Source organism: Armigeres subalbatus, chromosome 2 (assembly GCF_024139115.2).
Source record: "Armigeres subalbatus isolate Guangzhou_Male chromosome 2, GZ_Asu_2, whole genome shotgun sequence".
NCBI classification, from domain to species: domain Eukaryota; kingdom Metazoa; phylum Arthropoda; class Insecta; order Diptera; family Culicidae; genus Armigeres; species Armigeres subalbatus.
The window spans coordinates 244,814,353-244,829,028 of NC_085140.1; the positions used below are offsets into that span (position 1 = coordinate 244,814,353).

Consider the following 14,676-nt stretch of genomic DNA (forward strand, 5'->3'; position numbering starts at 1 on the left):
TTGAATAGCGCAATCAACAAAACAACATGAAAGCTTTTGATTGCAGTACTCAAATTAATTCATGAAAAAAATGTTAATTAGGTCCTTTTGAAAAGTTAAGCGAGAAATCATCACATGCACTTTATGTGTGCACAAAAGTTTGGACAAATTTTGTGAAACTTTTCACGAAGTGAATCTCAACCGTAGGAAAGTCTTTTTGATTGCTTCTGAATTTGATTTCATTCATTTTTTTTGAAAAAAATAAAGCCACGATAAGGTGGTCCAACAATGCTTCCCATTTTTGCAACCAAACAGGGTTACGGATTTAACCTGTCAAAAACTTGAATTACGAAACTCCCAGCTGCTGAACCGACTAACGACGCAAAAGTTTTCCTTCCGCACAAGATGTTGGCTACGCTGTTATTCCTTTTGCCAACGTTTCATAATGACTCACTCATTTCTTCTTTATTATCGCGCGAACTAACTGGTAGGGGCAACATTGTCAGCACATTGCATTCACAAACCGTTGCAGGTATTATTGCATACAGGACAGTTTCACGACTGACTTAATTAAAAGGAAAGTTTTATTTGAGTTAAAACTTATGGACTTCCATATATATGCCATCAGTTTTTGATATAGACACCGATTGGGCTTCTCGATTTGTATAGCACTTAAAAGTCATCTCTGGGTGAATTATTTGCGTTGAAATCTACAAGCTAAGCAATGGATGATGTCATTGAAATTAGTTTGCAGTTGAGTGAAATTACAAGCAAGCAGATTGGGTGCGAATGTTTTGTCATCCAGGGGAATGTTGAAGCGCAAATTGGAGCTGGATCGACCTCGCGGTTGTTGTGGCAATTGGGAACAAAGACAATCATATTCAAAGTTTTTTTTCGTTGTAGACGCTAATATATCAGAGGCTGAGGCAAGTTGTAAACAATGAACTATGCAGCGTAACTGCACAAGAATTGTAAATGGAATTATCAAAGGCAAACTGTCAGTCAATTTTATACAAGCTCGAATAAACGTGATAAATGATATAAACAGACGTGCTAAAGGCATTAAACTCTCACCCACTGACTTTAATACTTGACTTAAATTTAAGCAGTTACGAATAATTCTGGATTTAAAAAAAATGCATACACGAAGACAACGAGAGTTACGGAGGGCAATAACTGCCATTTGGAAATATTTTTCTATGATTTTGTTTTAACTTTCGACAAAAAATGATATCATATGATCAGGAAGTTAAAGGAATTTATTGATTTTGCTTCGCTGTAAACCGGACCGGTATAACAGCATCATTGCATACATTACAATAATAATGCTTGTCTTCCATTCAGATGAGTCTGTAAAACGCCAAGATATTTCTTCACCCGACCAAACGATGCGAGGGTATATCCTCATTATAGCACACAAATTGGAACCACCATCCAAAATTATGCTCCTTTGGTGTTGCCGCCGCAAAAAGTATGGATTCACCTGACTTGAGAAGCATACCGCTTGAAAACGAATGGTTCGAGAAAAATGTTCAAGCACTTTGTCCTTTATGTATAACCACGGGATCACATCTCAAAAGTGGCGCTGTTCCGACCCCGACTACTCTCAGAATATGCTGTGAGTCACATTGCGAGTGCTGATAACTGTATGGATGCCAGGAATGATTTATCTTTGTCGGTGAAAAATTTTGTTCTCAAGCAGTAAAAAAACCGAAGAGAAAATTCATCATTCAACTGGCACAAGTTGAAATCAAAGTGCTTCTTCTATGCACAATGTCATAGTTGAGCGAAGAATTTTCCGCAAAATCGAAATATAGAACTTGGTTCAACGTCATGGATCCCCGATTCAGAACAGAGATATGAAATAAGTAGGATGCGGTTCCTGAGCGTCGAATGTTCCAAAAAAAAGCTTGGGCCCAAATTTCCCAAGTTTTGTTGTTTTTGTTGCTCAAATCCTCACGTAGAAGCAGTAAAAAGTGTTCCTTTTTTGATGGACGTGACTGCGATGCTATCATAATTCTATTTACCGAAAGCTTGGACACATTGACTAAACACTTCATTCGAAAGGACAACGGGGAACTGACTAGGTAAATGCAGCAATCGTGACAAATGTTTTAATGGATGATTTTGGTAGAGTAAAGAACGAATTGTCCTCACCCAAGATTTACGTGATCTCAATATCAATTATTCATACAAGACATACAATTCTCGCGCTTAGTTTCATAGGGGCGTAACTGTATAAATCGATTTCTCTTCGTCGATGTTTTCTTTTTATTTTTGTACCGAATTGCGCTAGTTTGTCAATGATTTAATGGTTTGGTGTGATAAAGGATGGTTGTATCTTGCACCAGAATCAATAATCAATCATGGTTGTAGCTTTTGAAATAATTGAGTTATTAACAAAATATAAAATCGATTAAGAGAAATCGATCATTACAGTTACGCCCCTATGAAACTAAGTGCGATGATTGTTTAAAGGTTCCCCCAAACGCCTGGCTTCTGTGATTCTGCCGCTGCTGATATGGAAGCGCAAAAAGAAGATTACCTGCTGTGTGACCCCACAATATAATCGCTGCGACTGGCCGTGGCGATGATATCGCTTGGGATCGTTCAAAAATTACGTCCATCGTTTTTCGGCATTTTCAAAACCCCTACCCCCCTCCTGTCACAAACTGTCACAAATCATTGACCTCCCCCCTCCCCCTGTACGTACATGTGTAATTTTTTATTTTAGCGATTATTTTGGTTTTTCTTTTTCGTACACAATTTTTACAGTAGCATAGTGAGTTATGTCCTTTACTAAACAGTTTGAATATGTTTTTAAAAGGCAACTTGTTCTTAAAATGCTTTCAGGATTTTTTCTTGTGGATGGACGTCACATAAGACGAAACCCCCTCCCTCCCCCTGTCAAAAACTGTCACAAAACTCGGACCCCCCTCCCCCTCAAACCTTGGACGTCACTTTTGAACAACCCCTTAGGTCTGGGAGCCTTAAATTAGCACACTCAAGCTCGATAAAGTCGTTTCGTTCGGCGTAATACTTTCATATTCAATTTGGTTTTCATTTTCTCCAACTGAATTTCAGAATAATAAAATAGGGATGTTTCTCATATCACGATTGGAAGCTTGGAACATGGAACTGCAAGTCGCTAGGCATCGCAGGTTGCGACAGGATAACCCTAGCAGTGTTGGTAAAATCGCTCATAAATCTCAATCAACGAGCACTCCCGTGCGAACGAAATCGTCTGCGATTTTAAAGGAAAACATCACGCTTGAATTTTTCATGCTAAAACGCATCATTTCACTCATTTGCCAAAAAACCATTTTGGTTTAAAAATGCATTTGAAATCAATTTGGGGCAATTTATTGCCTATACATGGAAGAGTGTCCAATATTTTATGCGACAAACGTCAATTCACTGTTTTTAACGAAGGAGAACAAAAGAAAACCTACGATGATTCAAATAGATGATTCAACTCATCCATGAGTTTTTAGGTGCTGAGTTGGGTGCGTTTCAACTCACGCTTGATTTGAATCGTCCATGAGTTTTGAGATTTTGAGTTTTTACCAACACTGAACCCTAGTAGCACAGTTTGGGCTGATTTAGTTGCTGCAACCCATATGGGACCCAATTTGGTTGTATAGGAGTGTCAGAAACGAATCTACAACATATGTGCTACATTCCCGCAACTTCGACGTCGTAGCGCTGCAGGAAATCTGCTGGACAGGACAGAAAGTGTGGAAAAGCGGGCATCGAGCGGCTACCTTCTACCAAAGCTGTGGCACCACCAACGAGCTGGGAACCGGCTTTCTTGTGCTGGGAAAGATGCGCCAACGCGTGATTGAGTGACAGCCAATCAACGCAAGGATGTGCAAGCTGAGGATAAAAGGCCGATTCTTCAACTATAGCATCATCAACGTGCACAGCCCACACGAAAGGAGACCCGACGACGAGAAAGAAGCGTTCTATGCACAGCTGGAGCAGACATGCGATGGATGCCTACTCTGCCCATGATTTCATAGTTGACGTAACAACCAGCACCATCGATGTTGGGAAAACGCATTTTTATTAATTTTACCCGAATCATCATATCAATCAACAAAATACATGAACTAATCTGTCTAAATGGACAATATTAGTAGTTATTTTAAGGCCGCGGGGAATTAATTATTATTCCTTTGATTGAAGTGGTCAAAATATGCATACGACAGTTTATGCGATCAAACAAACGTTTTGTGAAATGTTTGTTCCCATAATATAGCGTAAAAACCAGACTACGTGTGATTATATAGCGCTAAAGAATGATTGTAGTTAGTTCCAACGATTTATTGATTGAAGAAGGGAAATCTTTTGAAAAGTTCGAGTTTCCTGAAAAGGTTTTTCGGATAGCTCTTTCCGTGAAAATTTAAATTATGTGGTAAAGATAAAATTATGTGTGGAAGAGTTCGTGTTGCAAAGAATTTAATTAGTACCGTACGGGGATTTTTTTCACTATTACAGCATTAGAATGGTTCTGTAACAAGTGTGCAAGCAGTTACCATTTTCATGTATTGGCCAAATCCCTCGTTCCAACCAAATTTTAAGCAAAAATGATTCCAATCCCTATTTTAAAATACCCGAGTAGACGAGGATTAGAAGTAAATCAATCGTGATTAGATTGCAAAATGAGATATGGGCCTGATTTATATGTAGGATATGAAAGCACAAAATATCAGACGACAATATCCAAATTAGCTCTGAAATATCATGATGTTATCAGTTAATGGTATTTGGAAGAAGTGATTAATATCTCGAGCTATTAGATTGTTTTTATCCATAACATATCTTGATATTTAAATAACATTTCGGTGCATTTTTTGTTGATATTTTTGCCTGCTCTTTTGAATCTTACATCATGTTTTACAGAGTGTATGTAATTAAGAGTGGCGACACTGTCAGAATTGGAACAAAATTCATCTGTCATTCCCATACAAAATTGTGTTTCAAACGAGCAGGAGACCTGTCAAATGCGGCACATGTCGCCACTCTTAATTACATACACTCTGATGTTTTATAACTTAGTTCTGTCTGGGTAAGGTAATGAAAAACATTAATAAGAATTGCATTGCAATTGTAAAAACTATCCAGGTAAATGTGCTCGAAATATACATACCAATATTATCAAGCTGAGATACACATAAAAAGCCATTTAACACGCACTAATTCTTATGTGTCAAGTCCGCAGTGGCAGACCTCTCCTGTCACACAAAAAATGAAGCTAGATTTTGGTTCTGATATGCACTTTTAGAAAATACCCAAAAATTACTACACTTTAGAGGAGGAATGGGGATTTAGATAAGTATGATTTCCCATACACAATTTTGATATGCTTCTAAAAAAAAGTGTGACACAAATGGCTAATCATTGCGTTACATAATTAATGGATTTTCATTCTTCTTTTATATTATACCTACTTCCTTTTGGAGTGATCGCGATTGTCTTAAATCATAACTTTTGGCGACAATATTTAACCTACACCTCGATGGATGAAAGCTAATTTTGTCGGATTATACCGTGGATTTAACAAAAAATTCTTGCTTTAGCAGGAACTTGCATATTAATATTTGATATAAAAATCAGTTACGCCAAAATCATAAAGTAGTCCTGTAATACGACAAAGTAAAGCGAAAACCTATGTTGTGCTTAATTAGTGGATTGTGAATGTCGAAAAAAATATGAGACAGGTTTTTGCTCCATATTGCAGCAGGTAATGGAGGTACGTCAACTTATGCGATCAAATGACCTTTTTTCCAAAAACAATTATCGCCATAGCTCGAATGTTTCCGAACAAAACATGAATATTTTTTCATGGAGCATATGTATAACCGTACGAAGAATCCATATCCGCAAAAAAGTGTGTTTTGGTCATTTTGGCTTATACGTCAACTATGTGATCATGGGCAGTACTGCGGGACGTCAAAATCGTCATCGGTGACATGAACGCTCAGGTAGGAAGGGAGGAAATGTATAGACTCGAGACGAGCCAGCCTCGGGCTGAAAGTCATCGGACCAGATAGTCTGCATACCGTATCGAACGACAACGGCCAACGATGCATAAACCTTGCAGCCTCTGGCGGAATGGTAGTCCGAAGCACTTTCTTCCCCCGCAAGAACATCCACAAGGCCAAATGGAAATCTAGGAACTTTTTTCAAATAGGCCTAACTGTATTTGACCTTGAAATTTGAATCGACTCATACTCTGTCTATTCACCAAATTTCGTTCAACTGACGTTACTACCGGATAGTCCGCAATCTATTCTTTCTGTTGAGTACATTAGTTGACCAAAATAGTTTGAATTAAGAGCACAATCGCCGTTCCAAAAATCAAGGTCAGAATCAATTACGTCCATTTGAAAAAAGTTCCTAGAAATCACCTAATCAAGTAACGGAAAACCAAATCAACCACGTTCTAATCGACGGCAAATTATTCTCCAACATCACGAATGTACGCACTTACCGCAGTGCGAATATTGAATCCGCTAAACGGATTGGACTAGTCATCAACACGTCGAAGACGAAGTACATGATAGGAAGAGGCTCAAGAGAGGTCAATGCAAGCCACCCAACACGAGTTTCTATCGGTGGTGACGAAATCGAAGTGGTTGAAGAATTCGTGTACTTGGGCTCACTTGTAACTGCCGATAACGATCTTCTTCTTCTTATTGGCATTACATCCCCACACTGGGACAGAGCCGCCTCGCAGCTTAGTGTTCATTAAGCGCTTCCACAGTTATTAACTGCGAGGTTTCTAAGCCTGGTTACCATTTTTGCATTCGTATATCATGAGGCTAGCACGATGATACTTTTATGCCCAGGGAAGTCGAGACAATTTCCAATCCGAAAATTGCCTAGACCGGCACCGGGAATCGAACCCAGCCACCCTCAGCATGGTTTTGCTTTGTAGCCGCGCGTCTTACCGCACGGCTAAGGAGGGCTCCATAACGATAACGATACCAGCAGAGAAATTCGGAGACGCATCATGGCAGGCAATCGTACGTACTTTGGACTCCGCAAAACGCTCCGATCGTGTCGAGTTCGCCGCCGTAACAAACTGACTATCTACATAACGCTTATTAGACCGGTAGTTCTCTACGGACACGAGACCTGGACGATGCTCGTGGAGGATCAACGCGCACTGGGAGTTTTCGAAAGGTAAGTGCTGCGTACCATCTATGGTGGGGTGCAGATGGCGGACGGTACGTGAAGAAGGCGAATGAACCACGAGTTGCATCAGCTGTTGGGAGAACCATCCATCGTTCACACCGCGAAAATCGGAATACTGCGGTGGGCCGGGCACGTAGCCAGAATGTCGGACAGTAATCTGGTGAAAATGGTTCTCGACAACGATCCGACGGGAACAAGAAGGCGAGGTGCACAGCCGGCAAGGTGGATCGATCAGGTGGAGGACGATTTGCGGACCCTTCGCAGACTGCGTGGTTGGCGACGTGCAGCCATGGACCGAGCTGAATGGAGAAGACTTTTATGTATTGCACAGGCCACTCCGACCTATAGATAGTGGAATATATAGATAAGCGAAGATAAATCCTCTGTCTCCAAACGAACTGTCAAACGTGTCTCCAAACGAGCATGACGTCACGATTTCAATGGAAACGTTAAGGGCTGTGACGTCATATGCGCGTGTGCACGGGCAAAAAAATCGACTCAGCTATGCTTTCGCTCATCTATAGATTCTACTATCTATACTCCGACCTTAGTCTGGTAATAAACAAATAAACTTTTCTCATATTTAAATATTAATTCTCATGTAAACAACAGTTTATAGCTTGGTAAAGGAAATGCAGAAACAGAATGGGTACGTTTGCGTGCGTTTTGACAGTTTTTCCATGGGAAAACTGTCAAAACGCACGCAAACGTATCAATTGTGTTTGGCCCATTATCCTTATGAAATTTGACATTTAGGTACTGACCTTGTTGTTTTCTAATTTGTTTGCAGTTAGAAAGAGACAAAGCAGTCTGTGGGAATGAATGATACTGCATGTGAAACGTTGATCTTTACTGCTTGGCTATGGCTATGGACGGTGACGAATGATAAGCTTGAATAATTATTCAGAAATCTCAATTATCGAGTCTTCCCGCGCGAATTTGAAGAAATGCATTACCCTATTGCCAAAACATCATTTCGCGCCAAAAGTTGTTTAAAACTAGTTTGGGGACAATTTATTGTTTACATACGCAAGAGTATTCGCTGTTCTATGCAACGAATGTCAATTAACTGTTTTTAACGAAAGAGAACAAAGAAAACCTACTATGATTGAAATACATGATTCCATTCAGCCGCAAATTGAAATCAAGCAAATTGAAATACATGATTCAATTCATTCAGTTTTCAGGTGCAGAGTTGGATGCGTTTCACTTCACGATTGATTTAAATCATTCATGAGTTTTGAGATTTTAAGCTTTTCCCAACACTGCGTAATATATCTTATTCGGGATTTCAAACAACGTTTATGCGAAGTTGCTTTATTATGCATGATTCAATGAGAAATTTCAAATCAATCCATGTTTTAAATTGAAAACTATTTTTTACATGGAAGGCATTCATTAGGTAATTTTTTTCTATATTTCAATGTAGTGCGATTTGCATTAGCGCATTGAATCTTGTCAAAGGAGTGGCGAGTGGATTGGTTTTTCTTCACGGAAAAAGATTCAACCTCAACACGAAAATCTAAATTTTATTTCATTGAGTTCAAATATTGATCTCTTGCATTTTAATTCGATTAATTGAAACGAAAAATCGGACCGTAATATCTCACAAAGTATAAGATCATGTTTATAACTAGTTAAATAGATATATTTACCATAGAAGACATTACTAAATCCCCTCATCCGTCATTCGTAACTATGAATTCATATTTGCAATGCATCATCCCCTACGTGGTGATTGGCACTCTACAAAGCTTCAAATCTTTGTTGGTCAAGTTAATCTCTCCTAAACTCAAAGTGCAAAAAATGCCGACAGCCTCGTGATAACACGGACAATAGAGCATGTTATTTTCATCTCAAACTGAAAGGCACCAAACAACTGGTCTCAAGCACAAAATGTAGTCTACAAATTCTCCAAGCAAACCAAAGCGGACATTGCATTTCACCGTACCAATGACAGAAGCCCGAAAAAAGTGCATCCGGTTGGTGTGGCTTCACAGTTGCATAATCCTTCCTGCCCGGCGATAAAAACAAAGTTGAGAAGAACAGAGCACATTGCTAACCTGGCGAAGACCGGTACCAGGGCAGATTTGCAACTGTTTATCCTACTAACCAGGGGGGAAACCGACCCAAAAACAAATGCTAGCTTTGTGATTTGCATAGCGGACGGTGATGCAAAATGTACCTTTTCAGTACGGATGACCAATTGCTCAAGTTATAGGGGAACTGGGGGTAGGACGCCCACGTTAAGGAAAATGCCATTTTTATCAATGAAAACCACCATTTCAGCCAGTTTTCATCAGCGCATACTGAAGAACAGCATATCTGCGACTGACTACCGATAACAGATATCTAATTGTCCATTTTATTGCACAGAAATTTGATTTTTAAAAAGCACCCGAAAAAAAATGATTTTGAAACCATGCGGGGTGAGATGCGCCAGTGGATGGGTTAAAACGCGCATGTGCTTATCGTACTGATTTTCATTTTAATTGCCTACATTAAGGCAATTAACCGAATGTTTCAGCTGTTTCGGTCATACGAAATGAGCATGGGCGTAATGCCCCACACCGACCTCATAAGCTTGAAGGCCCATAAAATCGTTTTAAAACCATTTTTGACGACGATTTCGTGTGGAACATAAAGAACACGAGTAAGCAGCATGGCTCATGACTCAATTATTAATTTATCAATGTATAACAGCGACAGAAAGACTAAACTCCATCGAGCTAGAAACATCAAAACACGCAAAAATCGTTTTTTCGAGTTTTTCATGTATAACTAGAGAAAAATCATGAAATATATGTATCCAATGGCAATATTTTTCATTGCTTTATCGTATAGACTATTGAAAATAATCAAAATGGGGATATTTAACCTTATTCAGGGGTGGCGCGTTTTAACCCCTATGGGCGTGCTACCCCCACTTCCCCTACGCAGAATGGATTATAAACACTACTGAAACAATAAGTCATACATTTCTTAGGGAAATATGGGCGTCCTGTTCGCTCTTTATTATAAGTGTCGACGTAGGTACGTCAAGTCAAGTACGAGAAACTGAGGACGACATTATTGTTGTGATCGAAATATGTATCTGTAAAGTTACAGTCAAGTAGTGGAATTAAATGGGATAGAACCCGTTTTATGGCAAGTAAATTACATTCCACTAAGAAGCTCTAAATAAATGTATTACCTATTTATGTGTTGTGCTATGCAATAAATGGGGCCCTCCTTAGCCTAGCGGTAAGATGCGCGGCTATAAAGCAAAACCATGCTGAGGGTAGCTGGGTTTGATTCCTGGTATCGGTCTAGGCAATTATCGGTTTGGAAATTATCTCGACTTCCCTGGGCTTAAAAGTGTCATAATGTTAGCCTCATAATAATACACATGCAGAAATGGTAACTTGGCTTAGAAACCTCGCAGTTAATAACTGTGGAAGTGCTGAATGAACACAATCAGCGAGGCGGCAATGTCCCAGTTTTCAGCTTTAACTGATTCAGCCTTCTATCTCGGTCGCTATAACGAAGTTGCCAAGATTGTGCACCAACAGCTTGTTTTAAAGAACAACTTGGTTGACCGGTTTATCGCCTACTACAAATATATGTCTATTCTGGTTCTGGAAAATAGTTTCGCAAAGCTGTACTAGAATCGCGAGATCATAACGGATGTCATCATTCGTGCCAATCGGTCCGAATTGGTGGTCTACGATAAAAGGATGAAGCGGGTAACCCTCATCGACATTGCTGTACCGCTGGACCATAATGCCCAAAAAACATTCTCCAACATTCTCTGTAACAAGTTTATCCCTTCGCAAAAAAAAATAAACTATAAATTTTCGTCGGATCTGAATTTGAGATGAAGAGACGGAAAACGGGGTTATTTATTTCAAATGTAGACAACTCTACCTTTCCATATATACAAATGTATCAAATGCGAAAAATATATGAATAGTACTGAAATTTTCCTCACTCTAATACCGCATAGTCGCGCATGATTTTCCAGCAGGGCAAATATTTCAGTCAAACCGCTAAAAATTGGTCAAATCTGTTCTATATTGTGAGGCAAACACAATGAAGAGAATGTTTGTCACCCGAAAACACCCTAGGCCAGATCGAGAATCGAACTCGTCATCATAGAACATAGTCATCATAGAAGGCAAGGCTAAATGGAGATCTTACTTATAGGAGTTCAAAAATAAGTTGAAAAACTATTCTAATTGACCAATGGTGCATTACAAGTCATGTCCTTCATAAGATCCTCTGGTGATAATATTGCTTTTCGCGAGCTTTTTCTTCCTTTAACTAACCTTTATATCTTTCTCAACTTGATGCCAGGAGGAGGACTTTGTAAAATAACTTTGTATATGAAGGACCAGCAATAGTGCTAACTATCCTATGACAAATGCTTTTTTTTGACAGCGGATGTTCAGCGGTCAGTTTGATTGAATAATAGTCGTTCACTATCATTTCATTAATTGACTATGGGAACATGGTCTCCCGAGAACAGTTTCGAAGTATCTAATGAGCAACACTGAATTAGTACCGTCTGGCACTCTTCGGCATCGATTGCCTCATCAGATTCCGAATTCACACTAAGCTGCTTTCAAACAGGCAGAAGAACGACTAAATCCAGCTCATTTCCTGAAGCAAAACGGACGTGATTTGGCAGTTCACACACAAAGATTGGATCTTTCTGTGCTAAGCTACCGATGACACATTTTCTATTTTTGTTTCTTTTGCCCGCAAATCGGATTGAGCATGCAGATGATGTTGTCATGCCGCAAAAGGAAAAAGTTTTCTGTGTGAATTTTACGTAAACAAGACGCTTCTGTATCAAACAGATTAGATAACTTCGAATTTTATGGCGGAGGGAGCGGGTAGTAGATATGTGATTATGGATGAAAGTTAAAGAGTTGGCAGTAAAAAGCGTACACATAGAAAGTTCCTCGTCGGAAGTTACTTTATGTTGTGTGAATTGATGGTAATCTGTGTTAAGAATATTTATTTTAAACGAGACATGAAGGTGTAAAAGATTTACAAAGTAAGTTTAATATCGAGTCAGGGGATCTAACACATGTCCAATTAGGGGTCGTACACTTATTACGTAAGCATTTTTTCTGGATTTTTCGACCCCTCTCCCTCCTTGTAAGATTTTTTTCATACAATTGAATTTTTATTTATATGAATCGTAAGATATTGACCAACCCCCCTCTCCCCATAAGTGCTTACATAATATGTGTACGGCCCCTTACGTACACGTATATATCCAATGCGATTTTGAATTTTCAGGAATAAAGAAACTTTTTTGAGTAAATAAAACATCACCTTATGATGTATTTATTGGCTTTTTGGCTTTCAAGAATTATAAAAACATAAAACGTTCCTAGTTTTCGTTGTAGGTTTTCAGTTAACATCTTTGGCTTCAAAGTTTCAATTTGTCACAGCAGGAAGAGAAATTTTTCAGTTCACAGCCCGTATGCTGCTATAAAATTGCTTTCTATGAAGCAGTAGCTGGAAGACAAAACGTGTGCCAGATGTGTCACGAAATTGAATTTAACGAAAACTTTTACGATTATGCACGTCCACTCAGTTTCCAATTTACGAAGTCTTGTTACTGGATAATCTACGGCACATGCAAAGTTGTACATAGGGACGGTATATCGTGCAATACTGACGAGTCGAGTCAAGTACGAGACACGGAAGACGGCCTTACTGTTGAGGTCGAAATACGTATCTGTCAAAAGTGCTATAAAGTACTTACTTTTGAGCCTATAGTCCGATCAATTTTCAATAGGAAAGGGAAAAATGGGAGAGTATTCTGCGTCGAATGTAACTTGTTGCAAGCAAATCGGTTAAAGGCAAGTGCCTAAAAATGAGTGATATTTTTTACGAAATTTTTCTAAAAAATGGCATTTTGGCCATAATTTCCGGACAATGAGACAGACAGGATTCTGCGTCGAATGCATGATTCGAAACAGTTTTTGCCTTTCTTTTATCGTTGTTTTTTATGCAAACCTTATAAAATATTCAATAAATTATTCACAAGAAAGACCGAAATACATTCGCTCCTTGGCCGTTGAAGTAGCAACATCGTGAAATCAACGAGGCTTGTGAATTTGGTGCGCGAAACGTGATTTTTCCAAACAATCTTTTGAAATACCCAAATCTGTAAATAACTGTACATATTGTAGTGATAAGATCATATCGACATAATAGCAAGTAAGTTAAATATTCTCCATTTGTGATTTTTCTAAGGTTTAAGTTAGTGAGTAGTTATTGAGGTCAAGGTTAAGTTGAAAAAAAAAGTACAGTCGCGAAAACACATGGTAATGAGCAGATGAATTGGGACGACGACGAAGATGACAATGGAGGAGATCCACAATTGATGGCTCCTCCAACAACTGCAATAGAAAAAAGGAAACTCCGATCGAACAAAACTTCAGGGAAAAACGACAGTGACGAGGAAACAAATAAAAGTAAACGAAACAAGACAACTGACAATGAAATGCATAACGGAAACAAAATGGCGGATTTGAGCAAGACCAAACGTGATCCCTCGTTCAATCAAGCGACGGGCGCCATTGCAAACACCACAGGGAAGACCGCTTGAGCAAACAAAGAAAAAATAGACGGACAATACATAGACACCTGGACCAAGAACACTATCTACACAACATTCATAATTGAAAAAAGAAAAAGACGGAAATGGAACTGAAAAGGAATACAATCAGAAAGAAAATACCCACACCCAATGGAAGTAGCAAAATGCTGCAGAACATTGGCGTTAAGAATTATCGAGAAATGAAGTCAGTAGGACGAGGTCGATTTCAAATAACGTATGACAAACCGCGAGAAGCAGAACAGTTAATAAAATCTAAATTGCTCACAGACGAATTCGGATACACGGTATTTGTTCCAGGTCGATTCAAAGAGAGTATTGGTGTGGTAAGAAATGTGCCCCCAACTCTCAATGAAGATGAGATCTTGAACAACATATCCTCCGGTAATATACAAATTCAGAAAGTGGAACGAATAAACAGAAAAGTAGCTGATAACAAATTCACTCCTACATACTCGATGAAAATTTACGCGAAAGGACAACATCTCCCAGATTCAATAATGATCTACGGAATACCGGCGCGATGTGAACCATACATTTTTCCATTGAAGGTTTGTAATAAATGCTGGCGATTTGGTCATGTGGAAAGATTTTGCAAATCACAGAATCCAAGGTGTAACAACTGTGGAAATGAACATACAGAAAAAGAATGTCAAAATGAAACAACTACATGTGTGAACTGCAAAGGCGAACATAAAGCTAACGACAAGGAATGCCCAGAAAGAAGAAGACAAGACAAAATCAGAGTTGACATGGCAGTAAACAAAACCTCATTTTTCGAAGCAACTAAAAAATACCCCAGAAATAACATAAGCACAGTTCAATATCGACTGGAATCAGAGAAACAATTTCCGTCACTCCCCGAAATTGAAAAT

At 38.9% G+C, this 14,676-nt stretch overlaps 1 protein-coding gene across 1 annotated transcript in view; it reads left to right on the forward strand.

Annotated features, from left to right (window-relative positions):
- The window catches only part of LOC134209646 (uncharacterized), a 30,592-nt gene extending 16,800 nt beyond the window's left edge, over positions 1–13,792 (forward strand). Inside the window, exon 4 of the mRNA XM_062685637.1 lies at positions 13,520–13,792. Within this exon, the coding sequence (XP_062541621.1) occupies positions 13,520–13,792 (273 nt within the window). The remainder of the gene's footprint in view (positions 1–13,519) is intronic.
- Positions 13,793–14,676: the final 884 nt, after the last annotated feature.